This window comes from Saccopteryx leptura, chromosome 9 (assembly GCF_036850995.1).
Source record: "Saccopteryx leptura isolate mSacLep1 chromosome 9, mSacLep1_pri_phased_curated, whole genome shotgun sequence".
NCBI classification, from domain to species: Eukaryota; Metazoa; Chordata; class Mammalia; order Chiroptera; family Emballonuridae; genus Saccopteryx; species Saccopteryx leptura.
This window is the reverse complement of record NC_089511.1, coordinates 92488018-92506243: the sequence shown is the minus strand read 5'-3', so window position 1 is coordinate 92506243 and position 18226 is coordinate 92488018. Positions and strand designations below refer to the sequence as shown.

Below are 18226 nucleotides of genomic sequence, written 5' to 3'. Positions count from 1 at the left end.
TCATAGCTGGCCTTAAGGAGGGGTGACTGGGTCAGGTCAAGGTCAAAATGAGGAAGGCATGAGAGTGGTGACAAAAAGTGAATTCTGAAGGGTTTTGGGGCTAAACATGCTACACATGAGAGGAGATGAAGGAGGAAAGTGGAATTAGGACCTGGATACAGGTGGCTGTGAGGAAGGAAAGAAGGAAGAAAAGGAGGAAGGGAGGGAGGATCGTTACTCCCAAAGCAAACCACGCTGCAGGTAGAGCAAGGGGTAAAATGGGGGGGGGGGGGGGGTTTGCCAATCTTGAAATTCTAGACCATCAAGCTGGAATACTTTCTTCCAATTTCTTTCTGCAAAACCTACTTATTTTTAGTTAAGAAGAGTCAGCTTGATCTTAGTATGTGTAGCTTCTTCCTCTTTTATCATCTGTGAAACTATCTTGGGACCTATGTCATAGAAATTGGTTTTTCAAATGATATCAATACTCCATTCTTCTGGAGGAAACTAATAATCCACAATTGTCTATAATTGCTTACTAATTCATTTTCCTGAAACTTCACATATTAAAAGCAATATGAGGCTACACAGGTGTCGGGAGTAGAGATGGGCAGAATGGTGGTTCTTGGCAAACCAACCTGCAGGCATCCCTTGCTGTGGACACGGGAGAGATGGGGGGGCATTTCTCAGAGAGGGGAGAAAAATCCAGGTCACTATCCTTCTCCACTGAGCAGAGGGGTGCCCGCAGGGCCTCGTTCCTGGATGTTACAGATGTGTTGTCCTCAAAGACGTCGTCGTCTCCCATTTCATCGGAGCAGAACCCCGCGCTCCCTGCCAGACCGCTGGAGGACTGGGTGGTGTGCAGGTGAGCAGCACAGCTCTCCAGATCATGGAGCCTGTGCAGGCTGTGGGCACTTGTGCCACATGACATGGAGAACAGGTACTGGAGCAGTTGCTGGCTTCTGGAAATGGCCTCACCATCTGCTTTCTCTTCCAAAAGAGGGGCATGCATGCCCCCCTTGCCACCTTCCACCTCGGAGGCAGTTGGATGTTTGGCAAACAGGGGTGAAACACAAAAATGTTTGGAATGGCCAAGAGGTTTGCAACTCAGAGGTCTTTTTTGTTTATGGTGGAACCTGTTAATTCTGAGACACGGATCTTGAAAGACTATCAATTTCCCTTCGGAGCAAGTTCTTTCCACATAGTCAAAAATTTCCAGAGTGTCCTGGGCCTTCTCATCCACATCATTTAGGGATTTTGAGAACTTTAGTGTTCTTCTAGCTCTGGTATTCTTAGCAGGCTTCAAGACCTGAACCCATTCTGAACCACCGGAATTTCTCTTTGATGCCTGTAGTGTGTCCTTACAGAGAACTGTCATGGTGAGCACGTGTGTCAGAGAGCTCTGGCACTGAGGCACTGTCAGGACAACAGCAGACTGCATGGGACTGTGGTGACAACACTCAGAAAACACTGCACTGGAACTGCATGCAGAGAACAGTGGGCAAAAACACAGGAAATAAAAACAATTTTTAAAGAGGACGGACATAAAAGTGAAGAAACGAGACTCACATGGTAACTTGGTGAGCAAACAGCACATAAAACTGGGCCAACTGTTTAGAGCAAAGGCATATTAACCAAGCAAGTAAACACATCGAGAACCTACAGTCACTATGTGTGCTTCTGGGACTAACAGGAACCATGAGCTACGTAGCATCGTTACCTGCAGATGTCCTGGTTGGAAGGCGTAGCAGAGGTGCGAGAGAAGGCAGACACAGGAGCCGGCACCAGCGGAGGAGCCCCAGCCTGCAACGACACACCTCTAGTTAGTGTTCAGGAGACAGTCGACAGGACTGTGCACACCTTTTCCTTCTGAATGGGGACTGGGAGAGATTCTCAGGGTGTCTATTTCCTGCAGCTCCGTACACGTGTGAGGTCCCACAGCTGAGACAAAACAAATCAAACAGTACTCTTCTTACATGTGGATAAAGTGTAGCCAAGAAAGATTTGGGACTCTGGACTAGCACCACCGATCTCAGACTCTGTAGATTTACTTCCTAAGCATCTGAACTTAATTAGTCCGAATATAGATGTGTGGCAGGAACAAAAGAACTGCATGCACGGCACACCGCTGCTGCCCCTCCTCCCCACCAGAGGTTCCTGGGAGGAGCCTCGTCAAGGCAGGCCAGCCGTGTGCACTCTCCTCATGACCTCATGGTCAGGCCATTAAACCTTGCTATGCCACCAGAGCTGTTTACACAAAAGGGAGGTTACAGTGCCACCTATCCACAGCTTAACCTGTGGCTGGGGAGAGGGGTGAGCACAGAATGCTCCCAAGAGTTCTAATCAAAACAAACAACAGAGAAAATTTAAATCTGAAAGAACGTGTAGCAAGAGGTCAAGAGATAAAGCAGGGGCTCTGAAAGGCCATGAATGAATAAGTCAAACTTAGAGAGAAAAATCTAGGAGGGTGAGGATATACCATAGTGGTAATGCATTCTTTTCTCCTTAGGACAGTTAGCCGGACAAGCATCTGCTCTAGGAGACCACAAGAGCCGCATACCAACAGCACAGCTGTCTCTTGGTATCTAAGAGGATTAATCTAGGCCTCCCATGAATACTAAACCCATAGATGCTTAAGTCTCTTACATAAAATGGTGTAGTATTTGTATTGATATATAACTTATACCTGCAGACGGGCTACAGCAGGGTGTGCCTACATATCACTTCATGAGTGTAGAATCAGGGTAGTGCTTGGCACACAGCAAATTCAAGCTTTGCTTTTTGGAACTTTCTGGGATATCCCCCCACTCCTGAATATTTTCAATCCATGGTTGATTAAATCCACAGATGTGGAAAAACACAGATGAGAAGTCATGGATATGGAGGGCCAGCTGTACCACGAATTTGTTATCAAGAGCAAGCCCACATCACTTACCCACTTTCCCAAGAACCACTGCAACGGCCCTCAGTCCTGCTCCTTAGTTTCCTGGGAATCCCATTCAGGTCCACAGCTCCCCAGCTGCGGCCTGGCTAAGTGCCTCACCCAGAGGTGCACTTTCCCCCAGCACTCCAGGTAAAGGACTCCTGACTTGGGTGAGCCACCCAGATAGGCAGCACCATGTCTGGAAGCTTTTCCTCTCCCCTCTCCCCTCTCCCCTCTCCCCTCTCCCCTCCCCCCTCTCCCCTCCCCCCTCCCCTCTCCTCCCCTCTTCCCTCTCCTCCCCCCTCCCCCCTCCCCCCTCCCCCCTCCCCCCTCTCCCCTTCTCCTCTCCTGCGAATGCCCCAGCGTGGGAAGAAGCAGGGCCAGCACTGGAGGTGCGCACTGGATCACTACTCCTGCTCCTCAGCATGGGAAGTAAACATCATTTAAAATCCAACTCAACCTAAAGAAACCTCATCCAAGAAGTCACATGCTACCATGCTGCATGTGTATGCTAAAGTCACATAGCATTCCTCAATTAGCACACTTCCTGGGTCATCAAAGAATCTACATTTATTTTCTAACAAAATGTACATATGAACATTGAGTATGTTTTCTTTGAAAAAGTTACTGGTTAAATTTTTTTTTTTTTAATACAGAGAGAGAAAGTCAGAGAGAGGGATAGATAGGGACAGACAGACAGGAACGAAAAGAGATGAGAAGCACCAATCATCAGTTTTTCATTGCAACACCTTAGTTGTTCATTGGTTGCTTTCTCATATGTGCCTTGACAGGGGGGGGGGGGGGCGCGGGGTCGCACAGCAGACCGAGTAATCCCTTGCTCGAGCCAGCGACTTTGGGTCCAAGCTGGTGACCTTGGGGTCTTGAACCTGGGTCCTATCCCAGTCGGACGCTCTATCCACTGCTCCAGGCAACTGGTTAAACTTTTTAAGATTCTAATGTTTAATTTATTTGTAGTCTTGAAAATGGCACGCCAAATAACCTATCAAGACCTTGTCATGATTCGCCTGACCAGGTGGTGGCTCAATGGAAAGAGTGTTGACCTGGAATGCTGAGGTCCCAGGTTCAAAACCCAAGGTTGCCGGCTTGAGCGTGGGTTCACCAGCTTGAGCATGGGGTTGCCAGCTTAAGCGCTGGCTTGAGCCCAAAGATCTTTGACTTGAGCAAGGGGTCACTAGCTTGGGTGGAGACCCTGGTCAAGGCATGTATGAGAAAGCAATCAATGAACAACTAAAGTGCCACAACTATGAGTTGATGCTTCTATCTTTCTTCTTTTCTATCCATCTCCCTCTCTTAAAAAAAAAAAAAGAAAAAGAAAAATGAAAAAGACCTTGTCATGATTTTCCTAAAGCAAAATGAGGCCAGTGTGTGGGGTGTCTCATAACTATGTGGACATAATATTGTTCCATTCCCAATGCAGGACCTACTCTCCTCCTAGGCACCCATCTTGGGCTCACCCTCAGGGGTTCCTCTGCCTCAGCCTGGCCAGAGTACAGGCAAAGGCTCTGCTGTCTAGACTGTGAAGATGAGCATAGGCCTTTGCTGTTACTCACCATGGGGAAGTGGGCTGAAGGTAGCTACACTAGGGTCCTGAACTCCTAATGTCCTGTTCTCTGAGAATCAGTACTAACCCAGTCTGAGATAAAAAGCCTTCTTGAACTTCTTGCTCCCTATTTTTACTTCTATGGGTAACAAGCCCTGTTCAGCATCTGTAGGCAAGGATATAAAAAGAGACAGAGAGATATTGCATAATATTAAAGGGGTTAAGCAAAAAGAGGATAGAACAACCGTAAATATATATGTACCCAACATAGGAGAAGCCCAAGTATAATATATAACAGCAAATACTAATAAACATAAAGGCAGTGTGGACAAAAAAGGGAACACATGCTGAACCCAACAAGTTCAGGGGAGCCTGCATGGTGGCCTTACAGACTCAGAGACCTGCAGTTACCACACAGGATGGTCTGAACATAAAAATTCCTAACTAAAATCGAGTAATGACAGGTAATCCCACCATGGACCTATAGATTCCTTGACAAAGAAAATCTTTACCTGAACTGAACCTGTCTGTTGTCTTTTTACATCTATGACAATATAGCTCTAGAATGTCAGAGCTACCCCTTTTCCAGACACCTCAGGGCACAATCTCCCACCGGAGCCCCTCATCATCATCTTGTTCTCCTGCACACCATCTCCATGTGCTGTAAATGTTCAGTTATCTACCCTGCCCTTAAAAATGTAAAAGATGTTTGTATCCATTGGTTTTACATTTTATCCAATCCCAACGATTTCCCCCCTTTGCTCTCTCCTGCCTCCCTAATCTATCACCAGTGGATTTCATGTAACACCCTCATGTCTTCCCCGTTAAATCGGATGCATAGAATAAGTAAGTGGTAAAACTTCCATTTCCCAGAGCATTTTCTCAATCCATTGAATTTGGCTTCCTGGCAATTGTCAGTTTGGCTCAATAAACTCATAAAAATTACAGGTTTGAATGTTTCTTATGTTGATGACAGAAATTAACAGTAACAAAAAGAGTTGGGGAACTTTAACTCTCCATTTACCTCAATGGAGAGATCATCCAGACAAAAAAATAATATGAAAATAATGGTCTTAAAATGCCATATTATACCATATTGACTTAATAGACATTTTTAGAACATTTCATCCCCAAATTGCAGATTACACATTCTTCTCAAGTACACATGAAATATTCTCTAGAACAGAACACATATTGGGCCATAAAACCAGCCTCAATAAATCCAAGATTAAAATTATATCAAGGGGAAGACAAGATGGCGCTGGAGTAGGCGGACGTACCAACTTCCACCTCCCAGAACCAAAGTGGATTACAAACTAATTTTAAGAACCATCATCTGGAAAAACCAACTTTGGACTAAACTAAGAGGACTCTTCAACCAAGGAACACTGAAGAAGCCACACCGAGACTGGTAGGAAAAGCGGAAATGCAAAGAGGGCTGCCCAGCTCCCCGGAGTAAACAGCAGCCGGGAGAGACTCACGTGGCGGGAAGTGAGTTTAGCAGAGAGGGGAGGGTCCTGATTCCCAGGAACAAAGCCCCAGCCTGAGCCCCAGAGCCTAGAAGAGGCGTAAGGACAGTATTTAGCTGGAAACAAGTCAGGATACCATTTGTGAGAAAGAGAATGATTTATCAGACCCAGGATTCTTCTTAAAGGGACCGCGCAGAACACCTCTCTCAAAACCACTCAACCAGGGATCCGGGGGTCAGGGAGAGAGGAGAACACCAGAGTAGCAGGAAGAGAGTGTAATCTAGGAGGCACAGGGAGAAACATTTTGGGAGATAGCCAGCCTAACGCCTGGGACGAGTTACTCTCCAAATCTGAAGTGAATATTTCCCTTGGAAACAGCAATACCAGCAAAGGGAAGCAGGAGAGCAGCCAAACAAGCTCCCCTGCAGCCCTCAGAGCAGAGTTGCTTAGGAGGGAGCTTTCGGGGCTACAGTAATGAGTATTAGGGTCTGAGTTGCAGCGCCTGCACCCACGCAGCTGAGGGCTCCCGGAGGGCGGTCAGCAGTGGGAGACGGAAATGCCGTTCTGTTGGCAGGGGTAGAAACCGGCTGGCCATCACTGGGCTCAGGTGTGAGCTCAGTCTTGCCGGGCTGGGGAGGAGGGGGTATGCAAAAGCAGTCAAGCCCAGCTGCCAGCAGCCTGTAATCCAGCCTGCGGGAGAAGGGCGGGAACCCCAGAAAGGGTGGAGACCAGCCCTTGAGCAAGGGTGCAGAAGCACAGCCTTGTCCAGCCTGTGCAACCCAGGCTTGTGGTCTGACTTGGGAGCCGGCTCCTCCTGCGAGGTGTACCCAAAAGCCCAGAACAAGAGGAGTTCCGCTACTGAGCTGAGCGTGGCCACGCAGTCCTGCCCGGCCGGTAGAGCCAAGGCTAGCAGCCGTTGGACAAGCGGGCTCCTCCTGCAAGGGCGGGGCGAAAGCCCGGAAACAGGCAGAGACCCGCAGCTGAGCAAAGGTGCTTGCCACTGCCCTCAGGACCAAGCATAACATCATCTATGGGGGCGGGGCAACAAGGCCTTTCAAGCACGTGATCACAGCCACTCCCGTGAAGAGAAAATGCGGAGGCAGAGAAATGCAACACAAATGAACCAAGAGAAATCCCCAGAAAAGGACCTAAATGAATCAGATATAACCAAATTACCAGATGCAGAGTTTAAAATAACGATTGTTAGGATGCTCAAAGATATTACAACAACAGATGGTCATTACAAAAACCTAAATAAAGAGATAGCAAATATAAAAAGGGATACTGAAATAATAAAAAAGAATCAGTCAAAAATGACAAATACAATATCTGAAATAAAGAATACAATGGAAGGAATTAAAAGCAGGATGGATGAAGCAGAAAATCAACTCAGCGAGTTAGAGGACATGATAAATAAAGGCACAAAAGCAGAGCAGAAAAAAGAAAAGAGACTCAAAAAGTCTGAGGAAACTCTAAGAGAGCTCTGTGACAACATGAAGAGAAATAACATCCGCATCATAGGGGTTCCTGAAGAAGAAGAGAAAGAACAAGGGATAGAGACTTTGTTCAAACATATCATAGCTGAGTACTTCCCTCAATTAAGGCAGCAAAACATCTCACATGCTCAGAAAGCACAGAGAACTCCATTAAGGAGAAACCCAAAGAAATCAACACCAAGACACATCATAATTCAAATACCAAAGCTAAGTGATAAAGAGAAAATATTAAAAGCTGCTAGAGAAAAAAAGACTATCACCTACAAAAGAGCCCCCATAAGGAAGACTTCTGACTTCTCAACAGAAACACTTGAGGCCAGAAGGGAATGGCAAGAAATATTCAAAGTAATGCAGAACAAGAGCCTACAACCAAGACTACTTTATCCAGCAAGGCTATCGTTTAAAATTGAAGGAGAAATAAAAAGCTTTACAGACAAAAAACAACTCAAGGAATTCACAGCAACCAAACCAAAGTTGCAAGAAATGCTAAGGGACTTGTTGTAAACAGATCAAAGGAGAAAAAGAATATAGCAAAAGAGGAATTCAGTTTTAAAGAATAAAATGGCAATAAACAATTACATATCAATAATAATCTTAAATGTAAATGGCTTAAATGATCCGATCAAAAGACATAGGGTAGCTGCATGGATAAGAAAACAGGACCCATACATATGCTGTCTAAAAGAGACACACCTCAAATTAAAAGATGCACAGAGACTGAAGATAAAAAGATGGAAAAAAATATTTCACGCAAATATAAATGAAAAAAAGCTGGGGTAGCAATACTTATATCAGACAAAATAGACTTTAAAACAAAGACCATAGTTAGGGATAAAGAAGGTCACCACATAATGATAAAGGGAGCAATCCAAAAGGAAGATATAACCATTATAAATATCTACGCACCTAATATAGGAGCACCTAAATATATAAAGCAGACTTTGATGGACTTAAAGGGCAAGATCAACAGCAATACCATAATAGTAGGGGATTTCAATACCCCATTAACATCATTAGATACATCCTCAAGAAAGAAAATTAACAAAGAAACAGCAGACTTAAAGGACATATTAGATCAGGGGTCTCAAACTCGCGGCCCGTGGGCTGCATGCAGCCCGCCGAACAATTTTGTGTGGCCCACGGGCCGTGAGATTGAGACCCCTGTATTAGATCAACTTGATTTAATAGATATCTTCAGAACATTTTACCCTAAAACAGCAGAATATACATTCTTTTCAAGCGCTCATGGTACATTCTCTAGAACAGACCACATGTTAGGGCACAAACGCGGTCTCAACAAATTTAAGAAGATTGAAATCATATCGAGGAAACTAAATAGCATGCTATTAAATAACGAGTGGGTAAACAATGAGATCAAAGAAGAAATTTAAAAATTCCTAGAAACAAACAATAATGAGCATACATCAACTAAAAAATTTATGGGACACAGCAAAAGCAGTCCTGAGAGGAAAGTTTATAGCATTACAGGCATACCTCAAGAAGCTAGAAAAAGCTCAAATAAACAACTTGACCCTACATCTAAAAGAACTAGAAAAAGAACAGCAAGTAAAGCGCAGAGCTAGTAGAAGGAAGAAAATAATAAAGATCAGAGCAGAAATAAATGACATAGAGGCTAAAGAAACAATACAGAGGATCAATGAAACCAGGAGCTGGTTCTTTGAAAAGGTCAACAAGATCGATGAACCTTTAACAAGACTCACCAAGAAAAAAAGATAGGGGACTCAAATAAAAAAAAATTAAAACCAGAGTGGAGAAATAACAACTGACACAACAGAAATACAAAACATTGTAAGAAAGTACTATGAAGAACTGTACGCCAAAAAACTAGACAACCTATATGAAATGGACAAATTCTTTGAAACATATAATCTTCCAAAAATCAATCTGGAAGAATCAGAAAACCTAAACAGACCAATTACAACAAATGAGACTGAAGCAGTTATCAAAAAACTCCCAAAAAGGGCCTGGCCTGTGGTGGTGCAGTGGATAAAGCGTCGACCAGGAAATGCTGAGGTCGCCGGTTCGAAACCCTGGGCTTGCCTGGTCAGGGCACAAATGGAAGTTGATGCTTCCAGCTCCTTCCCCCTGTCTCTCTCTCTCTGTCTCTCTCCTCTCTAAAATGATTAAAACAAAACAAAACAAAAAAAAACTCCCAAAAAGAAAAGTCCTGGGCCTGATGGCTTCACAAGTGAATTCTACCAAATATTCAAAGAACTAACTCCTATCCTTCTAAAGGTATTTCAAAAAATTCAAGAGGAAGGAAACTTCCAAACTCCTTTTATGAGGCAAGCATAATTCTGATTCCAAAACCAGGCAAAGACAACACAATAAAAGAAAATTGTAGGCCAATATCCCTGATGAATTTAGATGTAAAAATCCTCAACAAAATATTACCAAACTGGATCCAGCAATATATGAAAAAAATCATACACCATACTCAAGTGGGATTTATTCTTGGGAGGCAAAGCTGGTACAATATTTGCAAATCAATCTATGTCATTCATCACATAAACAAAAGGAAGGAAAAAAACCACATGATAATTTCAATAGATGCAGAAAAAGCATTTGATAAAATCCAGCACCCATTCATGATCAAAACTCTCAGCAAAGTGGGAATACAGGGAACATACCCCAACATGATAAAGGCTATCTATGACAAACCCACAACCAATATCATACTAAATGGGCAAAAACTAAAAGCAATCCCCTTAAGATCAGGAACAAGGCAGGGGTGCCCCCTTTTACCACTCTTATTCAACATACTTCTGGAAGACCTAGCCACAGCAATCAGACAAGAAAAAGAAAAAAAAGGCATCCAAATTGGAAAAGAAGAAGTAAAACTATCATTATTTGCAGATGATATGATATTATATATAGAAAACTCTAAAGTCTCAGTCAAAAAACTACTAGACCTGATATATGAATTCGGCAAGGTGTCAGGATATAAAATCAATACTCGGAAATCAGAGGCATTGTTATACACTAACAATGAACTGTCAGAAAAAGAAATCAAGGAATCAATCCCCTTTACCATTGCAACCAAAAAAATAAAGTACCTAGGAACAAATTTAACCAGGGAGATTAAAGACGTGTACTTGGAGAATTATAAAACCTTGATAAAAGAAATCAGGGAAGATACGAACAAGTGGAGGCATATGCCATGCTCATGGTTAGGAAGAATAAACATCATTAAAATGTCTATATTACCCAAAGCAACTTATAAATTCAGTGCAATATCGATTAAAATACCAATGACTTACTTCAAAGATATAGAACACATATTCCAAAAATTTATATGGAACCAAGAGAGAACACGAATAGCCTCAGCAATCTTGAAAAGGAAGAATAAAAACAGGAGGTATCACACTTCCAGATATCAAGTTATATTATAAGGCCATTGTACTCAAAACAGCATGGTAGTGGCATAAGAACAGGCATATAGATCAATGGAACAGAACTGAGAACCCAGAAATAAACCCACACTTTTATGCACAACTGATATTTGACAAAGGAGATAAGAGCATACATTGGAGTAAAGACAGCCTCTTCAACAAATGGTGTTGGGAAAATTGGACAGCTACCTTAAAAAAAATGAAACTAGACCACCAACTTACACCACTCACAAAAATAAACTCAAAATGGATGAAAGACTTAAATGTAAGCCGTGAAACCATAAACATCTTAGAAGAAAACATAGGCAGTAAGCTCTCTAACATATCTGGCAGCAATATATTTATATGCTGATTTGTCTCCACAGGCAAGTGAAATAAAAGACAGGATAAACAAATGGGATTTTATCAAACTAAAAAGCTTCTGCACAGCTAAAGACAATAAGAACAGAATAAAAAGACAAACTACACAATGGGAAAATATATTTGACAATGCGTCTGATAAGGGGTTAATAACCAAAATTTATAAAGAACTTGTAAAACTTAATACCAGGAAGACAAACAATCCAATCAAAAAATGGGCAAAAGAAATGAATAGACACTTCTTCAAAGAGGACACACAGATGGCCAATAGGCATATGAAAAAATGCTCAACATCATTAATCACTAGAGAAATGTAAATTAAAACCACAATGAGATATCACCTCACACCAGTCAGAATGGTGCCCGTAAATAAAACAACACAGAATAAGTGCTGGCGAGGATGTGGAGAAAAGGGAACCCTCCTGCACTGCTGGTGAGAATGCAGACTGGTGCAGCCACTGTGGAAAACAGTATGGAGATTCCTCAAGAAATTAAAAATCGAACTGCCTTTTGACCCCATTTTACCACTGTTAGGAATATCCCTCAAGAACACCATAGCACTGTTTGAAAAGAAGAAATGCACCCCCATGGTTGTGGCAGCATTGTTCACAATCGTGAAGATCTGGAAACAGCCCAAGTGTCCATCAGAGGACGAGTGGATTAAAAAGCTTTGGTACATATATACTATGGAATACTACTCAGCCATAAGAAATGATGACATAGGATCTTTTACAACAACATGGATGGGCCTTGATAACATTATACTGAGCGAAATATGAAAATCAGAAAGAACTAAGAACTATATGATTTCATACATAGGTGGGACTTAAAAATGAGGCTCAGAGACATGGACAACAGTGTTGCGGTTACAGGGTGGAGAGAGGAGAGGGAGGGGGTTGGAGTAGGGGTGGGGCACAAAGAAAACCAGTTAGAAGGTGACAGAAGACAATTTTATCAATGTCATCCCATCAAAATTAATCAAAAAAAAAAAAAAGGAATGTGTCTCACGGCTACATCAGACAGTTAGAAGAATAGTATAAGGATGCTAATTCTGCTTCTCAGGCCACATCCTGCAAAAGGGGCCCCAAGCAAATTGGTGATTTGGCTCCTCTGATTTTGCCAATTGGATTAAAAAAAAAATAGGTCAGGAACACCCTGAAATGGAACTAACAATACAAGAGCATAAATTTAAAGGACTTTTAGATACTGGAGCTGATGTATCTGTTATTGCTAAGCTACATTGGCCTCCTTCCTGGCCCACTCATGCAGCAGCCACAGAATTACAAGGTATAGGGCAGAGTAAATCCCCTCAACAAAGTTCTAGTTTTGTACATTGGGAAGATTAAGAAGGTCATTCTGGATTAAAAGCCTTATGTGTTCCCTGGATGGCCAATTAATTTGTGAGTTAGAGATGTTTTGAAAACTATGGGAGTGCTGCTTGTCAGTCCTAATGGTTTAGTCAGTACTCAGATGCTTGATCGGGGATTTTTGCCCACTAAGGGACTAGGGAAAGAACAGCAAGGAATTCTCACCCCCAGAGAAGTGGCACCCAATACCAGAAGGTGTGGATTAGGATATCAAAATTTAGCATAGGGGCTTGGTAGCTCCTGCTACATCAATAATGCATTATGCAGACACAATTACTTGGAAATCAGATAATCCTGTATGGGTAGACCAATGGCCCCTTTCTCAGGAGAAACTTAGGGCAGCTGCTCAATTGGTACAAGAGCAGCTACAGCTTGGGCACATTGAACCATCTAATAGCCCATGGAATACACTTCCATATTTTGATGTTGTCACCTCCTTGATTATCAAGGGGCATAGGCGACCCTTACAGCTTATAGGTTTTGAACCTCAAAATTATTGCTGTTCCTTTTGTCAAAGGATCAACAACGGCTCTGGGAAACTTCCACTAAACGGCAAATCTCTCTTGCAAATCAATGGACAACTTTATACTAAAAATGTCAACTTAAAATCAGCTCAAAATCTAGAATTATATGCCATTATCATGGCTTTTCAGCATTTGCCATATTCCCCCTTTAATCTATATACAGACAGCAAATATTTACTTATGGTGTTTCCACTATAAAGACTGCTGTCTTAGGGACAAATGCTGATGAACTATTTCAGCAGTTCCTCCTTCTTCAAAGACTTGTATGTCAACATAGAGCTCCATGTTTCGTAGGACATACTTGAGCTCACTCCATGCTTCCTGGAGCTTTAAGCACAAGGGAATGCCTCCCCCCCTTTTTTCTTTTCTCTTTTTTTTCTTTCTTTCTTTTTTTTTTTTTTTTTTTTTTGTATTTTTCTGAATTTGGAAATGGGGAGGCAGTCAGACAGACTCCTGCGTGTTCCTGACTGGGATCCACCCGGCACACCTACCAGGGGGGAATGCTCTGCCCATCTGGGGTGTTGCTCTGTTGCAACCAGAGCCATTCTAGCGCCTGAGGCAGAGGCCACGGGGCCATCCTTAGCACCCGGGGTGGCTTTGCTCCAGTGGAGCCTTGGCTGTGGGAGGGGAAGAGAGAGACAGAGAGGAAGGAGAGGGGGAGGGGTGGAAAGGCAGATGGGTGCTTCTTCTGTGTGCTCTGGCCGGGAATCGAACCTGGGAATCCTGCACACCAGGCCGATGCTCTGCCACTGAGTCAACCAGCTAGGGCCTAGGAATGCCCTTGTTGATCAAGCTACCCAATGTTTATATAGGCGGATAGGGGTCCTCAAACCCCTCAGCGAGATCTTCTGAGCATGGATTTTAAGATACCTAGAGGCAGAAAAAGCCCAATAGAGATCAGGGGAACTGCCAGCTTTTAGGATATGCCCTTAAAGCCTCCAACGCCCCAAAGGGGTCTCATAGGATGCCATCTGGGTCCTGCTTCAATAGTGAATAGGAAGGTCATTGAGCTAAAGCCTACCAGACTTACATGCCTCTGCTGTGAGGAAACAGGGACACTGGAAGGTAGGCTTCCTCCTCGCTCCTCTAAGGGAGGGTTCAGTCTCTTCCAGCCCTGCTCCAGCCACCTATGACCTAACCTTGCCCAGAATACTGGGGTTTGCCACTGAAGGCTGAAGGTGCCCAGGGCTGTCAGCCCCATCTACGACACTGTGGACGAGCCTAGGGTATTTCTTCCAAGAAGCAGGTAAACTGATCTCACTTGCACAAGGGCCACTTAACTATGTTTTGGCGGAATAGTCAGGTTTTTTATTCTTCCCTCAAAGATCTCTGTTGTGGGTGTTGATAGTCCTATTTTCTGCTGCTTTGCTTAATATATAGTGTTTCCTTTATTCCTCCTACCTCAATGCCCCACTCATATTTCAGGCTTGGACCTACTCCTAATTTAGAACTCTCTTTCCCCCTTTTGCCAACTTCTATTATGAATCTACCTTTGCCACCCAGCTTAGTGTATCCCAAGGTTCTCTTTACCAAGCCACAGTCACAGAGCTCCAGGGAAAAGCAACCTGGTGTCATCTCTCCAGGCAGAGGAGAACAGAAGCTTTATATTCACACATGCTGCAGATGGCTTTTCCAGTCTACCTAAATCATTACCAGCTAGAAGCAGCGGTCATTGGGACTTGGACGTGAGCTGCAAAATATAGAATTGTGACAATTCCAGTGCCATGTGGACTTTTCCTGGATTCCTGCTCCTTGTGGCAGCTCCTAACAGACTGAACTGGGGTTGGGTTGTATTTTTTAGGGATTTGGCATGGTGTTGGGCCAACTTGGACTTGGTAAACATGTTAAGCACAATACTTTTTTATGGATTCTTGCTGTATTTGCCAAGAGTTTGCTTAAAGGCTTTAATCAGTGTAAAAAAAAATAGAGGACTGGATAAAGAAGATGTGGCACATATACACCATGGTATGCTATTCAGCCATAAGAAATGATGACATCGGATCACTTACAACAGAATGGTGGGATCTTGATAACATTATATGGAATGAAATAAGTAAATCAGAAAAAAACAAGAACTGAAGGATTCCATACATTCGTGGGACATAAAAACGAGACTAAGAGACATGGACAAGATGTGGTGGTTATGGGGTGCGAGGCAAGAGAAGGAGGGAGAGGGGGAGGGGGAGGGGTACAAAGAAAACTAGATAGAAGGTGACGGAGGACAATCTCTCTTTGGGTGATGGGTATGCAACAGAATTGAATGACAAGATAACCTGGACATGTTTTCTTTGAATATATGTACCCTGATTATTGATTTCACCCCATTAAAATAAAAATTTATTTATACAAAAAAAAAAAAGAAATCCAACGACTTTCCTTTGGCAGAAATGATCTACTGAGAAAAATTATAGAATGTACGCTGTTCTGGTCAGATTATAATAAAACAATAACCAATCTCAAAAAAAAATTATATCAAGCATATTTTCTGACCACAAGGGCATAAAACTAGCAATCAACTACAGGAAGAAAGCTGGAAAACCCACAGATACATGGAGATTGAACAACATGATAGTAAGTAAGCAACAGATCAAAGAGGAAATAACAGAGGAAAACAAAAACTATGTTCAGACAAATGAAAACGAACACACACCTTTATAAAATTCATGGGATACAGCAAAAGCAGTTATAAGAAGAAAGTTTAGACATATGCAGGCCTTCCTCAAAAAGCAGGAAAAATCCCAAATAAGCAATGCAACTTTACACATACAGGAACTAGAAAAAGAAAATAAGAAAGCCTAAAGTAGAAAAAAGGAAATAATAAAGATCGGAGCAAAAATAAATGAAATAGAGTCTAGAAAAACAATAGAAGAGGATGGCAGGAAGATGACGATGGAGTAGGTGGACGTACCAACTTCCACCTACAAGAACCAAAGTGGATTACAACTCAATTTTAAGAACCATCATCTGAAAAAACCAACTTTGGACTAAACTAAGAGGACTCTAACCAAGGAACACTGAAGAAGCCTGTAAGGCCAGGAGCCGCCATCGTTACCATGCATATGCAGGTTCTCATTGAATTCCGGCAGACGGTAAAGAAGTGGCGGAGTCGGAGGATGGTGGACCATTCTGTTTATTGGTGTCTCACCAAGACAGGCAAGCCACAAGAGAAGACAAGGGAAATGCAGAAAACCTGCTATTCCCATGAAGGGAAAGGGATCAGGGAGGTCCTTGCAATGGTGATAGCAGGAACCTAAAGAGAGCAAGCTCCCGGTCTGCCCCACTTTATAGTATAGAACTCAAAACCTTTAATCCAATATACAAACAAGGAAGTCTCTGATACAAAGTCACTTATCTGAAGTATAATGGGATTCCTCATGAGAGTGCACCACCCCACATCATGCAATCAGTCAAGGGTGTGGGGAAAAGCTTAGTCTTAAAACTAAGCCTCAGGCTATAATGACCTGGCCTGCTTACAGCCTGTCCCCCACACCCAATGCAAACTATAAGAGAGCAAACATATATATCATATTTACAAAGTTATTTGACCAACATTCCACCCCTTTTGCTTGCTTCACAATCTAAACCACAGGTATCTTCCATGAGGGTCACTGTGCAAGGCGTGGGATACATTGCATAAACAGAAACAGTACCAAATACAGCAATAGGATTAACAAATCAAAAGCTTTGGGTGAAATAAGAAAGCTGTCAGCAGCACCAACAGAGGCAAATCTTTTCCCTCTGGCAGAATACAGGCCAGAGTTTTGTCTGCAAACAGTACCGTAGGTGGTACCAGAAGCCGCCCTGAGCAGGCATACCAAACGTTATTGGCCAATACACCAGCATCTGCTGGTTCTATGTGTAGTAAAATAGGAGAACTCATTATTGGCCATAAAGAAATTACAGCCTGACCTGTGGTGGCACAGTGGATAAAGCGTCAACCTGGAAATGCTGAGGTCGCCGGTTCGAAACCCTGGGCTTGCTTGGTCAAGGCACATATGGGAGTTGATGCTTCCAGTTCCTCCCCCCTTCTCTCTCTCTCTGTCTCTCTCTCCTCTCTCTCCCTCTCTGTCTCTCTCTCTCCTTCTCTGTCCTCTCTAAAAATGAATAAAAAAAAAAAAAAAAGGAAATTACAAAGGTGCCCTTCATAATGCTGTCCCCCTGAGCACTCAAGGGATAATACACTTCTACCTTAGGTGGCCAGGTGCTGGTTGCCCAATGAGTTAACTGAAGGTCCACCTCTATCCCCTTTCCCCATGGTGCCCACAAGGCCACCCATCTCAGATGGGGGCCTGTACAGTCCAGGGCCAAGTCCATCAAAGCCATTGGCCTTTAAGAAGGGCTGCTGGAGCAGGCAAGAGCACATTGCCCTGCTGTCCAAAGCCTGGCTTGAGTAAAATGTCCTTGGAGTGTACCTACAACTGAATGGGGACAGCTCCCCGATGCGGAGGGCCGCTACTGGAGCTGGGTTCCCCCGTCGAGGTCTCTCATTCAAAATCCAGAGTACTGTCCACTAGCAGTGTATTCATCCAGTAAGAAAGCTGGTGCCTCTCTCCTGTGGCAGTCCCTGCTTTAAGAGTCCATTATACCGCTCAATGATACCAGCAGCCTGGGGGTGGTAGGGAACATGGTACTTCCAGTCCACCCCCCAGCTCTTGAGCCCATTGCCTCACCATAGAACCCGTGAAATGGGTACCATTGTCACTGTCAAGGACCAGTGGTCGCCTATATTCAGCACTCAGGCGGTCCAGAGCCTGTATGACTGCCCTCTGGTCAGGGTTATGGGCAGGGTAAGCAGCAAGCAGCCCGGTGGCAGTATCTACCCAAGTGACTGCATACTGGTACCCTTCTGACTTTGGTAAGGGTCCAATGTTGTCTATCTGCAATCGTGTCAGTGGAATACGACCCCTCTGGACCTGTCCAGGTGACACCAGTGGTCTCCGAGGATGCTCCTTAGAACATACTGCACATTGCTCACAGGCTGCAAGTACCTGTGCACAGGACACAGGCAAGTTCCATGCCTTAACCGTAGCCCACAGTTTTCTGTCCCATATGGAGCAGGTGCCGGTGGAGCCACTGTGCCACATCACCTGCAGGTGCAGTCTCCAACCATCGCACCCTTGCCAACATATCTGCC

The 18226-nt window shown here is 43.6% G+C and overlaps 1 protein-coding gene across 7 annotated transcripts in view; it reads right to left on the bottom strand.

Annotated features, from left to right (window-relative positions):
- MARCHF8 (membrane associated ring-CH-type finger 8) overlaps positions 1–18226 on the bottom strand; it is a 130756-nt gene that overhangs the window by 19410 nt on the left and 93120 nt on the right. For 6 of the 7 annotated variants that reach the window (XM_066349640.1, XM_066349637.1, XM_066349638.1 and 3 more), the window contains 2 exons: positions 1700–1782; positions 618–1460 (listed from right to left, as the gene is read on the bottom strand). In XM_066349640.1, the coding sequence (XP_066205737.1) occupies positions 618–1460; positions 1700–1782 (926 nt within the window). The remainder of the gene's footprint in view (positions 1–617; positions 1461–1699; positions 1783–18226) is intronic. The other variant, XM_066349642.1, reaches the window with a different exon arrangement.